Source organism: Hydra vulgaris, chromosome 12 (genome assembly GCF_038396675.1).
Source record: "Hydra vulgaris chromosome 12, alternate assembly HydraT2T_AEP".
NCBI lineage: Eukaryota > Metazoa > Cnidaria > Hydrozoa > Anthoathecata > Hydridae > Hydra > Hydra vulgaris.
In genome coordinates, this window is record NC_088931.1 from 47756105 (window position 1) to 47772500 (window position 16396).

Below are 16396 nucleotides of genomic sequence, written 5' to 3' on the forward strand. Positions count from 1 at the left end.
ATCGCTAGTTTTTCGTACATCTACAATTAAACCTAAGTGACCTTTCATCTTTTGTTGAACAATAGTTTTTTTTTAATAACATTTTCTTTAGCACCCTCTCCCTTACTTGCCACTTGCCTTAACTTGCCACTTTCCTAATTCAATTCTATAACTTATATGAAGACAGCATTCAAAGCACCTAATCCATGCATGTAATGTGCTCAATCCAAGCTCAGTGGAAACTTTATTAGAGATTTTTGAAAAATTAACATTTAGATTGGTCATATTTAAAAGGGTCATTCCACAAATACTACATACTTGAAAAGAATTACTTAAAGGCAAAACTATGGTTACCACTTTTCCACCAATCATTGTGCATTCTAACTTATGTTTGATAATAAAGGAGTTAAAGACCGTTGCTTTCAAATTACTGTTCTTGAAAGAAATATATTCTTGTGTAATAACTTCAGTACTTTCTTTTACATATTGAAATTGTACTGGACAGCTGTAAAGTGTAGAGGATGGTTTTTCATTAACCCATAATGATTTGTCAGATTCTTCAATATAAAGTTTAATTGGAACAATGCAGGATAGAAATATAGATTGTTCCTCGACATAACTGATTCTTTTCTCGTCTTCTGTACATTGTTTGTATAATGATTGGCCGGTTTAACCATCAAATCCTACTTTGTGTATAAAGACAAGAATGGATTTTGTAATGGCTAAGGAGCCATTACAGATTCGTTGAGTATTTTCAACAACCTATATGTCGTATAGTCAATAAGGCTCTGTAAATAAACTGAGGCTGAATAATCAGTATTTTGTATTCCATAACAAGGTATGCATAAAACTTTTTCTTCCCTTACTTCATTATAAGTTGGATACAATTTGTTTCTTTTAGAAATTCCTCCAATATAAATTGTTTGGTAATCAGCTTTACTAAGTAGGCAGTCCGAAATCAAAGATAATGCTTCCTCTACAGTATACATTGTTGTTGAATTAACTGCACCATCTTTCTCTGATTTTAATATTTGCTTCACAACCTTAAATGTAAAAATGTAAATTTGAAGAGTGAGATGAATATAATCCACTAAGAAAATTTATTACCCATAGTATTTTGGAGATTTTTTAATAAATAAGATGAATAAAAATGACTATAGTATAGATGATAATGTACCTTAGCATTGCTGAACCTTTTTTCCTCTTTAAGTTTCAAAATAAGTGAGTAAAATAATTCCTCTCTTTTGAAATGTTTATTTTTTCTGCTCTCCTCTTCTTTTTTTTTTTTTTTCCAGAAGCTTGGGTAAATGGTATGGAATTTGCACCTGGTGGTTTTCCGTAGACAACTAATTTAAATTAAAATATCAGTTGATTGTATTTAGTATAAACACTTGTTAAAACACAATTAATTAGTAAAAAATCATGAGTTCACTACTTAAATTTTTATCAAATATCATACCTAAATTGGGAGAAGGAAAATCCAAGTCCAAGTTTTGGCCCTTGTCTAGTTTATCTGTTTCAAAACATGCATTGCTTGTTTGTAGTTCTTTTTCTAACAAGATTTTGTAATGCAACTCAAATCTATCCGTGTGTCTGTACTTTTATTCTATTACTTTTAATACTATTATTCCATTTTTTGTTAAATTGTTTAGAAAATAATTTGAAGTCTATGTCAGAGATCCCTGTAACTTTATAAACATCAGGGTTGGTAACTGATTTGATTAAGTTGTTTACCAAAGCATGAAACAATTTTTGAGACATTTTTTTATTTTTCATAATGATTTGTAAAAGAAAATTTCGGTTTAAAAATATATAGTTTTTTATAAAAAAAAAAATAATTAAAATTTTTAATTGTGTTCATATTTTAGATAATTGAAAACATAATCAATAATTAACTGAAATAAGTTTAAGTTTATAAATAAAAAACCAAATTACTTATTAAAGTGGAATAGCATTAAATTTTATTGTTTCTTATAGTTTCCGTAATTACAATTAATTATTTTGAGTTCGCACTTAACAGCAATGTGATTTAAACAATTGAAAATGACAAACGAGTTGCATGTTTAAAACCTGCTAAACTTTAATTTGGGCAACTTTGCGCAATACATTTTTTATGAGAAACCTTCTACATTATTAAGACACTGTAAAAAAGTTATTCCCATAGTGGGGAAACTTGTGAAAAAAAAGATCTTGAGCCTTTTATGGTAATTTTTTATTATACTTTGTAATAGTTTTATGAATATTTTCTCTCTTTTTTTAAAAAAAAAAAGTTCTTTAAATGGGCTTGAAAACTTTCCCAGGACTCCTAAAATAAAAGCAAAAAAATTTAAACGACAGATTTTTTATTGTGGGGTATTTACTTTTGAAATTTTGCACAAAAAAAAGTTTTCACAAATACTCATTTTCAGCATTTATGCAGATCTCTGACAAGCATTAACTTTAATTTTAATAAAATTAAATACTTTTTTTTAATCGGAATTAAATTATATATTTCTTAAATCAAAATTAAATTATATATATATTTTTTATCAAAATAAAATTATATATCTTTATTAAATAAGTTTTAAATTAAATCATATATTTTTTTATCAAGGGGTCATCCATAAATGATGTCAGTAAATATAGAGGGGGAGGGAGTGCTGGAAAGTTTGACACTAATTGACAATGGGGAGGTGGTGTTGAGGCCAAAATGATGTCGATTAAATTATTTTTTTAGTTTTAATGAGCAGATTTTGACAGTATTTACATCTACTAAATGGTATAGAAATGATGTTTTGTTTGTGGGAAAATTAATATTAAATGCGGGGAATATATTATATTTTATTAAATTATTTATAATATAATATTATAAATTAATATAATAAGTTTCCCAGAGACATTAAATAAATAACAACTACTAAACTAAAATAAAAATTACTATTGTTTTAATATATTACTATTTGACTACGAATCAAATTATGTTAGAAATAATAACTCTGTATATAAAATTCACAATCGTTATTTGCTCCCTAGCGGATTATAAAATGTGGTTCAAAGTAAACTCATAAATTTGTCATTTTTTGAAATTAAATTGTCGTTATTTCAAATACGAAACTTTAATTGCTCTCTTGTTGATTGTAAAACGTGATGCAATGCAAACACATAAAGTCTATTGAAAATTCAAAACGCTAATTTCTTCCTAGCGGGTTGAAGAAACTCTTTTAAAAGCTTGCGCTAACGATGAGCAAAATCATTATTCTGATTGTGATGTAAACAATACTAATAAATCAATATTAAAATATGGATAAAACTGCATTACTTACCTTATTGATGGTCTCGTATGGAAATGCTCATCCCGATAAAAAAAAAGGCTAATATCCAGAAAGAAGTCCATAGTATATGGAATTCATTAAAAGAAGAGAAACTGGTGCATAAGAATCTTGAATCAAGAGTAATGTATTTAATCAATTTATTTAATGAAAAGGCAATGAAGTTCAAGAGCAAGCAATTATCGTTTTGGGTCAATACTCCAAAACAGTTTGCCCCCACGTATACTCCACTTAAATTTGACAAGAATTCCTCACAGTTTGTTGAGCCCACCAATGAGCGATCTGTTATTGAGGATCAACAAAGTGCATTAACTTTGAGTTTGTTGACCACAAAAAATCAAAAAAATGCAAGAACAGTGGCTCAAGATCGACTCAATTCTGAGATTGCAGTTTTAAATTGTGAAGTTGCTGGACTGAAGACTAGAAAGAGATGTGGAAAAAAGCTAGAATGGGGGAAATCTGCTTGGAGCATCCAGAAGTCAAAGAAAAACTAAAAATCAGAAAGAAACCTGGTCGACCGTTATTAGAAGTAGATCAACCTCTTCTTTTGAAGGCAATTATGGATATTGCTCTCCATGGTTTGTCTGCTGATGAAAGACGTCGGTCAGAGGTTCTTCGGGTAATGATAGCTTAGCTATATTTTTTAATATTGTATTTGTTAGAATTTTACTCTTAATTAGTACTTGCACTATTGTAAATATCCTTGAAATGTTAACAACTAATTTCAAGGTTTGATTTGAATATAATTTATGAAATAAATCCTGTTTTCTGTAAAAAAGTTAATTATATCTAAATATTTTTTTTAATTATTAGAGCATTAAAACTCTCGACGAATTGACATCCGAGATGAACAAAATTGGATTTGCAATCAGCAAGAGCGCCCTCTATACTCGTCTACTTCCAAAAAGTTACGGAACATTAGAAGGCAAAAGGCACGTCAAAACAGTCCCTGTTAGATTGATCAGTCCTCAGAATGAATCTCATTTAGAACATGTTGATGGACTCTTTTGCAGTTTAACTATAAAATATGTGGAAGAAGTTTGTTCTATTTTAGGGCCAGATGAAGTGTGTTTCATTAGGCAAGACGACAAGGCTAGAGTGCCAATTGGAATCACAGCAACCAAAAAAAAGCCGCCGTTGTTCCGGACCACAACTGGGTCGTGGCTGCTAAACACAAGCTTATACCATCTGTATACGCTGGAATTACGATCAAAAAAGAAGGTCTCAGAAAAACAGATGCTGTTACTTATTCTGGATCTACCTACATTGCTGTTCGATCAGGAAAACATGCATCCTCGACCATCTTCGCTCATGGGTTAGACTTTCAACGGCTCTTGGATATCAAAGAATTCGACTCTATTACCAGAGATCCTCAAACTAATATGGTTAAGCCTATTGTTGTGTTTAGCGTCGATGAAGGACCCAACGAAAATCCCAGATACCAGAAAGTAATTGAAATCAGGATTCACCATTTCTTGAAGTGCATTCAACAGAACTGAGCGACGAATGGCACCTCTAAGTAAAGAATTATCTGGGGTGATTCTTCCACACGAACATTAAGGAACTCATCTTGATTCTCAAGGTAATTATATTGACAAAAGTTAATTTGTAAAAATATTAATATAATTTTTAACCTATAATAACCAACATATCTTTTTAAATCAGGCAGGACAATAGATGAAAATTTAGAAAAACAGAACTTTGGTTTTGCTGGACAGGCTTTGGTTGATATTTGGTCTGATCTACAAATTGACGGTTATCCAACCATTGCAGAGTATATTGATTCAGACAAATCAAAGTTAGAGTCAAGGAGCCTTTTATTACAAGATCAACGTTGGATTGCCGATCATCTTCGTACAAGTTAATATTTTACTCAAATTGTGAAATGTGAAAATCGTTCTTGTTGTCGGACTATTGGAAGCTCTTACTTTACTCTAATTAGAGCAAGATTTCTTCCGCCTCCTGTCCCTGTCAACAATGCCGTATGATGCGTTTTGTCCATCAATTCAGTCTAGCCTAGCTGATAGAATCTGTAAAAAGTGCAATATCTACTTTGCCTCTCAAGCTATGTTGAAAAAGCACGCTTCTATCCATTCTTCTGCTATAACACTGCTTTTAATCAAAAGGGTCCAACCTGTTCATATCGCTGCCAAGTGTCAGACAGAATTTTTGGCAGTCATTGCCTTGCAGAAGAGTTTGGAAACTGCTGAATGGTTAGATGAAAATGAAGTTGACACAACAAATTTGATTGTACCTCAAGAATACGATATCCTTTTAGAGCGCGGAGAGCATTCACTACCTATTGTTTCAATCGATGATCACTTCAACAATCCATGGGAAGATTATGTTAAAGATATATAATACTATTTGCTTAGTTGATTATTTAATGAGATATCGACTATTATATAATATAATTTGATGAGATATACTATTATATAAATGTATAATTTAGTCAGAAAAAAAATCAATGGTTTTTAAGCATTTTTATTGTTTTTTAGGGGGGGAATACACAAAAACTGACATCATATATAACGGGTGGTTGGCCAAAAATTGACAGAGTTTGACAAAGGGGGGAGGGGAGTTAAAAAATTGAGAAAAAACACTGACACCATTTATGGATGACCCCCAAAATTAAATTATACTATTATGATCTTTGCTTCAGGCTTTGCCTAAAGTATTAGCATTTTTCGAGCAGAAAAATCAATTATTACAATAAAATAAAAACAAAATAAAATATCATAATATAAAATTAAGATAATATAAAATAAAGTTTTAACTTTTTTTTATTATTTATTTATTTTTTAAAATTAAATAGAAATTTAAGTAAATTTTTTTAAATTAAAAGTTCTTGTGTATAAATATTCTTGTGCTCGCAAGAAGTAAAATTTTTTATTATATTATTTTCTTTTATGGTTTTTTTTTTTACATTTGGTTTTTTTTGAATTCACCTCCCCAAGGCCATGAAGACCACTACAGTTGAGGAGGTTACTTTAGTTGTGATTACAGCCTTCTCTCAAATCTATAACTCCGAAACACCAACCTTGACAAACATGGCTGCTGCACGAAGAAACAAAATATGTGAGGTACTACTAGAGATGTGGTGGGGATTGAACTCGGAACTTCTCGCTTATGAGGAGAGGGCTCTACAACTACACCACTATCGCATTCATTTAATAACTTTGTATTAAAAAAAGTTTGTTGTTAACTATAAGCAATTTTGTTTTCTGTTACTAAATATTTTGATAAAATAATTAGCCAAATAGAGATTAAGTTTTCGTAGTGTTTGACTTTATTTGAACTATTATTTAATAGCGTTATATTATTTATTAACATTATTAAATAGCGTTTATATCTAACATAAATGTCGTTCAAACTTTTGTAACAAACTTATTTACACAATCGTCATTCAAAAGTTAAAGTGTTTTTTTATAAAATCAAATACTTCTTTTATCTTACTGTAATATTTTGTCTTCTTATTTATTATAAGAAAGATAATTGCTTTAATATTTGTTTGACATTTATTTCTATATCTATATCTATGTACTAAATTGTTACAACTATTATATTATTGTGTGTAGTCTTCTCGTGTCGTTATTTCAACCAACAATAGGTTTAGTCAGAGTTGTTAGTCCTTGGGCTTGGCCTTGGCCTTGGCATGATTTAAGGCTAAAAATTGAGGCCTTGGCCTTGAAACTGTTGGCCTTGGCCTTGACAATTTTGGCCTTGACCTTGTAACTTTTGGCCTTGATCTTGGCCTTGGTCTTGTAACTTGTGGCCTTGACCTTGGCCTTGGCTTTGCTACTTTTGGTCTTGTTAACAACTTTGGGTTTAGTGCTACGGCTTTTATAGTGAGAATTCCTCTTGCTGAATTAGTCTTTTAGGGAATACTTCAGCAATCATTTTTTGTGTAATTCTCCAAAAAAAAATAGTTATTCCCCAATCGCTAATCGCTGTTCTGAATGATAGTTAGAAATTATTGTCCAGAGGGAGTTGTTTGTGTAACAATCATTACACCTTCCTTTTAAAAATGCATGTCATAATTAACATAATGCTTAGGTTTCCTTGAAATTTCTGGTCAGGTCAGGTTATCCTGCTACTGGTAACATGTAACCCAGTACAATCTGCTTCATGTCCTGCTGCCTTGTAGGATACGTCTTTTTAGGCAAAGGCTAGGAGATGCTAACTCCAAATTAAAACACTCCCTGCCTTGGGGCTCTTGGTTAAGTAAAGGCTAGAGATAGCGTCTCGATAAAAATACTCAACTTGGGCAGATGTTAAATGCATCCGGCTACTGTCTTGTAGAAGGTCTCCTAGACAGAGACTTAAGGGATAATCAGATTCTATCTGTTGACCAGCCTTACACCCCTTCTTCATCTATTAAGCTGGTGCAGATGTATTTTTAATACATTGTTTCCAGTTTAGGATGTTGAATGTTGGATCTTTTTGACTTAATGCATGGGTTTTGCTTGTGTCTCTATGACTGTTTTTATGACTAGGCAAATAAAAACATCTTGAGTCTGAACAGTTCTACAGATATAATAGGTAATTTGATCTACAAAAAGGTTAATTAGGTTATTTGGATTCCTAAGTGTTTTGAAAAAAAAAAAAAAAATTCTCATAATAATAAAATAGTATAGAAAAATGTTAAAAAAAAAAGTTTTTAGTATATTTAAGTTTTTAGGATATAAAAACACAATTACTTTTTGTTAAATAAAAACTTAATGTAAAAAAATAAAATATATGTTCAATAAAAAAAAAATAAAAAAATTTCATAAAAGCGAACAAAAACTAAACTTAGATAACAACAACAACAAAAATTTCCTAGCTATAAATTTTCATCAAAAAAACAAACAAGTATTAAAGAAACTAAAGAATTAATTACATTTCTATTCAACAATTAGATTTCTTAAAATTTTTTTTTTTTTAATTCACCTCCCCAAGGCCAAGAAGACAACTACTACAGGCGAGGAGGCTATCTAATAGTTTTTTTTCCTAATTTTGTTCTTGATGTAATAGTAAATAGCAGGTTTTTGCTTTCTAGAAATAATTTCTTTGTTGAAAAAACGCCCATTATTTTAGAAGTAACTAGAAAAGTGCGTATAATCAATAAAAGCCACAGTTATTTTATAATTCAACTTATCCTAAGCAATTTGATGCAACTTACTCTGTAGGCATCATGATCACTCTAATCAATGTATATAATTATGTATAAGTATACAATGTATAAAGCTTTTTTTGTGTTTGAAAAAGATTTTCTTAACTTACAATTATTTTATTTTGTTCATATACCTCTAAGTTTACAGTAAAACCCCAAAAAAATTTGAAAAAAAAAATTAAAATTTTATATTGAAAAAAACAAAAAAACATGACTTTTGAAATCTTTAATTTGTTACTATAAGTTTTTTATAGCTGAGATGTTATAATTATAGTTATATAATGTAAAAAAAAATTAGGAATAATGTATAAAAACCATTCTTTAAAACCCAAGTTATTGGGGAGACCAGGGCTACTTGCAACTTACCTCTGTTGCAAGAAGCACTGGTCTGCCCTACAACTGCATTGTTTGTTGAAAATAATTTAAACAATCTGTTTTTACATGCGTAAAAACAACTTTTTTAATTTCAGGATGGTAAATCAAAAAAGGTTATCATATCTAATCTATCTATGGTAGTTTCTTAAAAAGAGAATTTTGTATTCCTAGTCCATTGCATTATGTAACAATAATGGAAAAACATTGTGTTACCTTGAAATATTTTTACTATTCAAAACCATGCCAAATATATCAGAGGAGAATATAGAAGCAATACTCCCTAAAGAAGTATTTGCAACTGCTGCCCTAATTTAGGCTAAAAATATTATTAGTAGTGTGCACAGTATCATAAATTCACATATTGAACAAAATTGATAGTTTTTTGTTTTTCTAAATAATTATAATTTTGCTGTTCTGAATCTGTGGGTAATAAAATTCTGACACATGGTTTGGTTTATAAAAGGCCCAAAAGGGAACCCATAAGAAATCTTTTTTCCAAAAAAAACATATCACTTATTAAATTTTTTTTTTTTTTTTTCTATTTGTTCTTCAGGAGTTGCATTAAAAAGAAAGAAAAAAAACAAAAACAAAAAAAAAAACATGCATTTTTGGAATAATTTTAAGGAAAAGTATTTTTGGGGCAGTGGCTCATCTTGTGTCTATCCGCGATCCCTAGATATTTATAAAAAATTTCAAAATAAGTTTAAAATAACTGCAATGCTAGCAAAAAAGTTATGAAGCAATTTTTACATAAAAATTATTATTTGTTATTTTATGGCCTAAAACCTGTAAAACTGAATTAGTAATAAAAAAAAAAAATTGCAATTAAATTTTTTAAAATTTTTGTTTCATCACACATTTTTGGTGAGAGTGAGAAAAAAAGTGAGAAAAAAAACCTGTCGAATTTCTTTTCTCAAACAGCAACATGCATCATTATGTTCGGAAAAGATTGCTATTTCAACAATGAAGCAATTCTTACTAAGTTCACTCAGAAATTTGTATATAATATATATGCAAATTTCAAATTAAAAAACGTTGTTTTTCTTAAATGCTGACTATTCTACAATTAGCAATCAAAAAAATTTATTTCCATAGTTAAATGAAATTTGTATATTTATTATATAATCAACAAAAAGCCTATGTTTATAATCTTATTATTTTCAGCAATTTGCATTTTGCATTATTACAAGTGTTTGTTTATATGTGTCGTTAACCTGGTCTTTAAGTTTAATAGCGTAGTTTAGGTTTTTTTGGAAGTTGTAACGGCTTTGTTGAAAGCCATCAGATTTTAGGATGTATTTTTTCAGGCCTGAATATTAATATATTTAATAAGTCAATAAAGTTAAATAGAGAATAACTATGAATAAAACCTAATTTTTTTAAAACTCTTAATTATTTAAGTCTTAAAATACTCAAATAGTTTCACCCAATAAATTTAAGATTAAAAGCGAATTTTAAAAAAGGAATGATGTTTTACAGTTTTTTGATCTTAAAATAAAAACTATAATATTTTGTTAAAAAATTGCTTCATATCTTTTTTACTGGCACAATTATTCTCATTTTAAACCTATTTTAGGTATTTTTGGAAATTTCTAGCGGTCCCTGATAGGCACGAGGAAAAATATATCAAATAATTACTTTTTCTTCTATTTCTACCAAAAATGTATAAAAATTAAAAATAAATTTTTGGTAAAACAATTTTTATAGAAAAAAAAACAAAAATAAAATTAAAAAAAATTTAATTATAATTAAATTTTTTTTAATTTAAACTAATTCAGTTTTACAGGTTTTAGGCCATAAAATAACAAATAATAATTTTTATGTAAAAATTGCTTCATAACTTTTTTGCTAGCATTGCAGTTATTTTAAACTTATTTTGAAATTTTTTATAAATATCTAGTGGTCCTGGATTGACACAAGGTGAGCCACTGCCCCAAAATTACTTTTCCTTATAATTATTCCAAAAATGCATGTTTTTTTTTTTTTCCTTTTAACACAGCTCCTGAAGAACAATTAGAAAACAAAATAATAAAAAAAAAATTTAATAAGTGATATATTTTTTTTGGAAAAAAGATTTCTTATGGGTTCCCTTAAGGGCTCTTTATTTATATTACCAACAGATTTGGAATGGCAACATTATAATTAACTAAAAAATCAAAAAGTTATCAATTTTGTTCAATATGTAAATTAATGATGCTGTGCACTCTACATTGAAAAAGAGCATAACAAATGATTAACTATTTTATCAATGACTTAGTATAATATTATTGAAAATTGTGTTGGTTATGGTTATTAAGTGCAGTGCCATTTGAAGATGTTCATGGATCTTATGGAGTTACTTGATCCTCTTATAGTTGTTATAGCTTATCTTAACATATAAACTTTACTCAAACAGAGAAGATATTGCTAAAGCATTGTACAGTATTAATTATGCTGAACCAAAAATTACTTGGCGTGGTCAATGATTCATCAAAGTGAGCCATTAAACTATTTAAAGAATTGATTTATCAACAAAAAAAAGAGAAGAAACTAGGATTGTTCTTGCTTAACCACATGTACAAAAGAAGTAAGCAAAAGGCAATAAAAACAGATTTAGCAACAAATATTAGTATTTATTGCAAATGGTAGAAAATTATCAAAGCATTTAAAAATCTTAAGTGTTAAGTGCATTTTGTTGTTGGCGATTGATAGCCTTCAAAAAACGTCTTACAAAAACACATAAATTTTTCTTTAACTTTTCTTTTTTTCAAGTAAAATTTAGTTAAAAGCCTAGTTCTTCAGAAATTGAAATATTCTTACTTGTGCAATAGTAATAATTCAAAAATGACTTTGACAGTCTGAAATGTTTATTTTTACTGGGAGTGTTAGTTTTTACTGGCAATGTTAATTTTTTTTTCTCAACCATGTTTTAAAACTGTTAATATTTTTTTTTAGAATCACCTTTTGATGCTGAGCAAAACAAAAAATTTCATTACATTATGAAACAAAATCAATTAAATTCTATCACCAATCTAAAAGAAAAAGAAAAATTAGGTATTGAAATTTTTTTGTGGCATACTGTGCATATATGCTAAGGTGGTTAAAAAAACAATAATTTAAAAAAATGCTGTATTAGAACCTCTAGATGTGTTCTATATAATAAAATAATCCTTGATTACAAAATTTTTTGAATAAAAATATTTTTATAGGTAGCACAAGACCCTTGAACATCTAAAAGGTCCCTAATATTACAAAAAATTTTAAAAATAATAATCATTTTATATAAAGATTATTAGTGTACATTTTATGATTTAAAATGGTTTTTTAACAAAAAAAAAAATTACATTTATTTATAGTTTTTTGGAAAAAATTTCTTTAATTTGTATTTTTATAAATTTTTTAAATTATTTTTTATAATTGTAAATAATTTTAATTCTGTTGAGGCCTAACATGACATACTTTTGATGTTTTATTATTATTTTTTTTATGAGCCTCTCTGATGTTTAAGGTTTTTTAATCCAGTATTATTTTTTTATATAGAACACCAAGAGGGTTCCAATATAGCATTTTTTTTTTAATTGTTGTTTTTTGAACCATCTCAATACATACATTTATTGTTATACATCAGAAAAATTTTTAGTAGTTTATTATTTTTTTGTTATGAAAAATATCATAATAAAAATTGTAATAAGTTTTTGTTTTTTTATTGAGTTCACACACATGTTGCTATGTATAACTTGCAAACATGTTGCTATGTATAACTTACTTTAAATGTGATATATATTTTTAAAAATGAATAAAAATGTTTATAATTTTCAATTATTTTTAAAATTAATTTTATTAGTATCATTTAACACAGAAGAATTTATATTAGATCTATATTATTAATATATAAATTTATATTAAAGAAGTCTTCTATTAAAAAATCTGTATATTAGATTTATATTAAATAAAAAACTTTGATTAAAAGTTATTAAACAATGAAAATCATTTTTATTTAAATTATTTGTTTTTCTACAGTTGGAAACACATAAACAACCTTTGGGTGTCATTTTAAAAATTTGCTGTTTGTTTATGATTAGTTTAATTTGTGTATAGCATAATTTTTAGTTCTTGGTAATTTATTTGTTGTAGGTAATTATTTATTTTTAGGGCATTTTATTTTTAACTTCCATAAGCAAGTTTAAAAAAAACTGCCCTGAGATAATTAGGCACTCTAAGGCCTTTGTACTGTTAAAATGTTTTAATATAAATATTTTATCATCTTTTAAAAGTATCTATAATACATGCCAAAATATCACAATAAGCAATAAAATTAGTTTTAAAATTTGACATAATTACTATTTGTAATGTATAATTTTTCTGCTTCTTATAACTTAAATATCTTTATAAAAGTTATAACTTATGTTTCTTTTGTTTTAACTTTTTTAAAATTCAAACTATATTTTACTCAACTGTGAGGGGTCTGTGATGATACATTTTTTGAAAAAATATTTAGTTTAACATTATCTTTTACATCATTTTTAAAAGAGTGTTTTTTAATTTTTTAAGTTAAAACATTTACATTAAACATACAACAATTTTTAAGTTGTTTCTTAAGTTTAGAAGCCAAAAAGTTTAATGATAATTTTGTATAAACTCAGTTTATAAAAATGAATTTTAAATAAATAAAAAACCAGCAAACCCATTCATTATTTTTAGATATCTCATAGAGAAAAAGCTACTTTTAATATAGATAGTATTTTAAAATTGGTTATTTACAACATTCTCTTCTTACATTCATGCAACTATGTCAAAAAAATGTTTCTCTAAAAATTTTTGAACTAGCTCTTAGACATGATTTATACAATTTTTGAAAAAATCATGAAAGTTAAGATTTTCAATAATATCTAAAACATTACATTAGACAAGTTTTTAAATACATTATCTGAAAAATTACTCAACTCAAGTGTAATTATAAATACAGAAAACCATTGAAAGTTTACATTTTTTCAGTTTTTAAATGATTGGCAAGCATTTTTTTCAAAAATGAAGTAATGAACTTTATGTTTGTTTGAAATTAGAGTAGAAATCTGCTTGAGCTGAATATGATATTTCCTTTCTACAAAACTTAGGTACTTTTGAAAAATTTTTTGTAAAGTTTTTGCAGGGCAGTACCATGCTTTTTTAGGGTAACATAACCTGATTTTTAATAAATTATACTCTTTATAAAATTTGTTTAATGACAGCATAAACTTTTGATGTAATTAAAATTCTGAGAGATTTTTGTTCTTTTTCATAAGAAAACAAGTAATCATTATAAAAGAAAACAGAACATTCCCAAAGCATCTGAATCTATCTAACTGCAAAGAATGTTTACATACAGCAAGAAATGGTGAAATTAAATTTGATTGTGGAAAGCCAGCATCAGATTCAATACATAAGTCTTTTAGATGTCCAACATTAAGAAGCACATTGGTTTACATTAAGTTTTTTTACATGAATTGGTGGCTGTAGGTGCCAAATTTGTTTGACCTATAAATTTGGTTTGGCTGAGTATGGCTATAAAATGATCAAATTGTCTCTTTCAAAATAGTTTTTATAATTTTACCAAGATGAATTTAAGTTTGAATTTTTTTATTCATAAATCAAAATTTAACAAGTAAAACCATCATAAAAAAATAAAGTTTTAAACTCTGATGAATGGTGCAGCATCAGGCACCACTATGATGACTTAATTTGGGATGCACAGTGTGTCCTGATTAGCTTTGAAAGCACCTCAAATTGACTTTTAAAAAGATGTTAGTTGAGTTTGCATTGACTATGTTTGCTGATAGTCCATTCCAGTTGGTAACAACTCGATTAGTAAAATAATTGTCCTTTTTTTAGCAGATTTTACAATTCGCATTGCTCAAATACTTGCGGAACTATGAAGTTGACTTTTTCTATTCTGTTTGCAATTTTATACTACTGAATAAGGTTGCCTCTTATTCGTCACTTTTCTAGAGTGATAAGATTGATTACGGCCAGTCTATCCTGATAGTTTGTGTGCTTTATCTCGCTTATTGTTTTGGTTGCTCTCTGCTGAATGTGTTCAAGCGTTTTTATGTCACTTTTTAGGTGAGGAGACTAGGGTTGAGTGGCATACTAAAGATGAGGTCTATGCATGTTGTGTAGAGTACCCTCCATAATATTATCCCTCTAGTGCAAAATTATTTTTTTAGTCTGCTAAGTACTTGGTTTTATCTAGCTGCTGCAGCTTCTACTCGATTCTTAACTTTAAGGTTGTTTGATATTAGGACACCTTAGTCATGTTCAATAATTGTTGTTCCAAATTCTATTCAATCGTTGTCTATATCAAGCATTGAGTAAAGGCACACTGACTTATTTGAGTGACCAGGATGCATGACTTTTCATTTATTTTGGTTAAAAAACACGAGCCACTTTTTAGACTATTTGACTGCATGATACATCAAATTCTGTTTTTGATACATAATTTGAAATATCAAATTCTGTTTTTGATACATAATTTAACATATCAAATTCTATTTTTGATACATAATTTGACATATCAAATTCTGTTTTTGATACATAATTTGACTTATCAAATTCTGTTTTTGATGTAGAATTTCAGAAATATTTAAGTAATAAAAATAATATGCAACCTCTCAAAGTTTTTAAAAATTACTGTTTTATATTTTTTAAAAAAAGAGTTTCAATCAAAAAAACTTTGGCTGCTACTGAAAGTTTCTCTAATAGAAAAGTTTTTACTAACCAAAGAAAAGATAAAAACGATAAGATTAAAATCTGAATCTACTGATAATTTTACTAGTGATTTTAAAACTTCCTCATGATCTACTGATATGAATCCACTGATGATTTTATAACACAATAATATGGTTTGATAAAATCAGTTGAAATTTTTATTATTAAACAGCGTCGATTGTTAATAAGTAAGTGACCTATTTAATGGTTTGAAGTGGGAAAAGAGTTCTACAATTTTTGACTGGAGTCATTTTAAGGACACATAATTACTTCAATAAGTAATTTTGAGTCCTTAATTTAGAGATTTTATCCCTAAATTTTTGAAAATCTTTAATTAATAAATAAAACCAACGAAAGAGTATATATTAGAATATTTCATATATATTTATTTTAAAACTAAAAAAGTTCATTTATTTGTTTAAAAATTTTGAGTATAAGTCAAAATTAAACATATTTTTATTTTTATCATTTATTGAGCCCCATTATAGTTAAGTATTATAAAATTATACCTATTTGTCAAACTTTACACAAAAGTTATTTTTTTGATAATTGTTTTAGTTGATACCACTAATGACACACTAATGGAAAAACTTACTGCTCAAATTATAAAAAACATTCAGGTACTTTTTAATTTTATAAATTAAATAATCTAAAATTAAAAATAGTTGATTCACCTAAGTTGTAAAGTTATTATTTGATATTAAGTTGTAAAGTTATTTGTTTATATTATAAAAAAAATATTTTCTTTCATCATATATTTATTATAAAATAAAATAATATAATATGAGAATATATATAAAATAATACACATACATATACATATATATATATATATATATATATATATATATATATA

General features: G+C 27.3%; 1 protein-coding gene across 5 annotated transcripts in view; it reads left to right on the forward strand.

Moving 5' to 3' along the window:
- Positions 1 to 16396, forward strand: part of LOC100213148 (intermembrane lipid transfer protein VPS13A) — a 234420-nt gene that overhangs the window by 30934 nt on the left and 187090 nt on the right. For all 5 annotated transcript variants that reach the window (XM_065813519.1, XM_065813515.1, XM_065813517.1 and 2 more), the window contains exons 5-6: positions 11752 to 11850; positions 16099 to 16160. Coding sequence is in view for 4 of the 5 variants with exons in the window: in XM_065813515.1 (XP_065669587.1) it covers positions 11752 to 11850; positions 16099 to 16160 (161 nt within the window). In the remaining variant the exon portion in view is untranslated. The remainder of the gene's footprint in view (positions 1 to 11751; positions 11851 to 16098; positions 16161 to 16396) is intronic.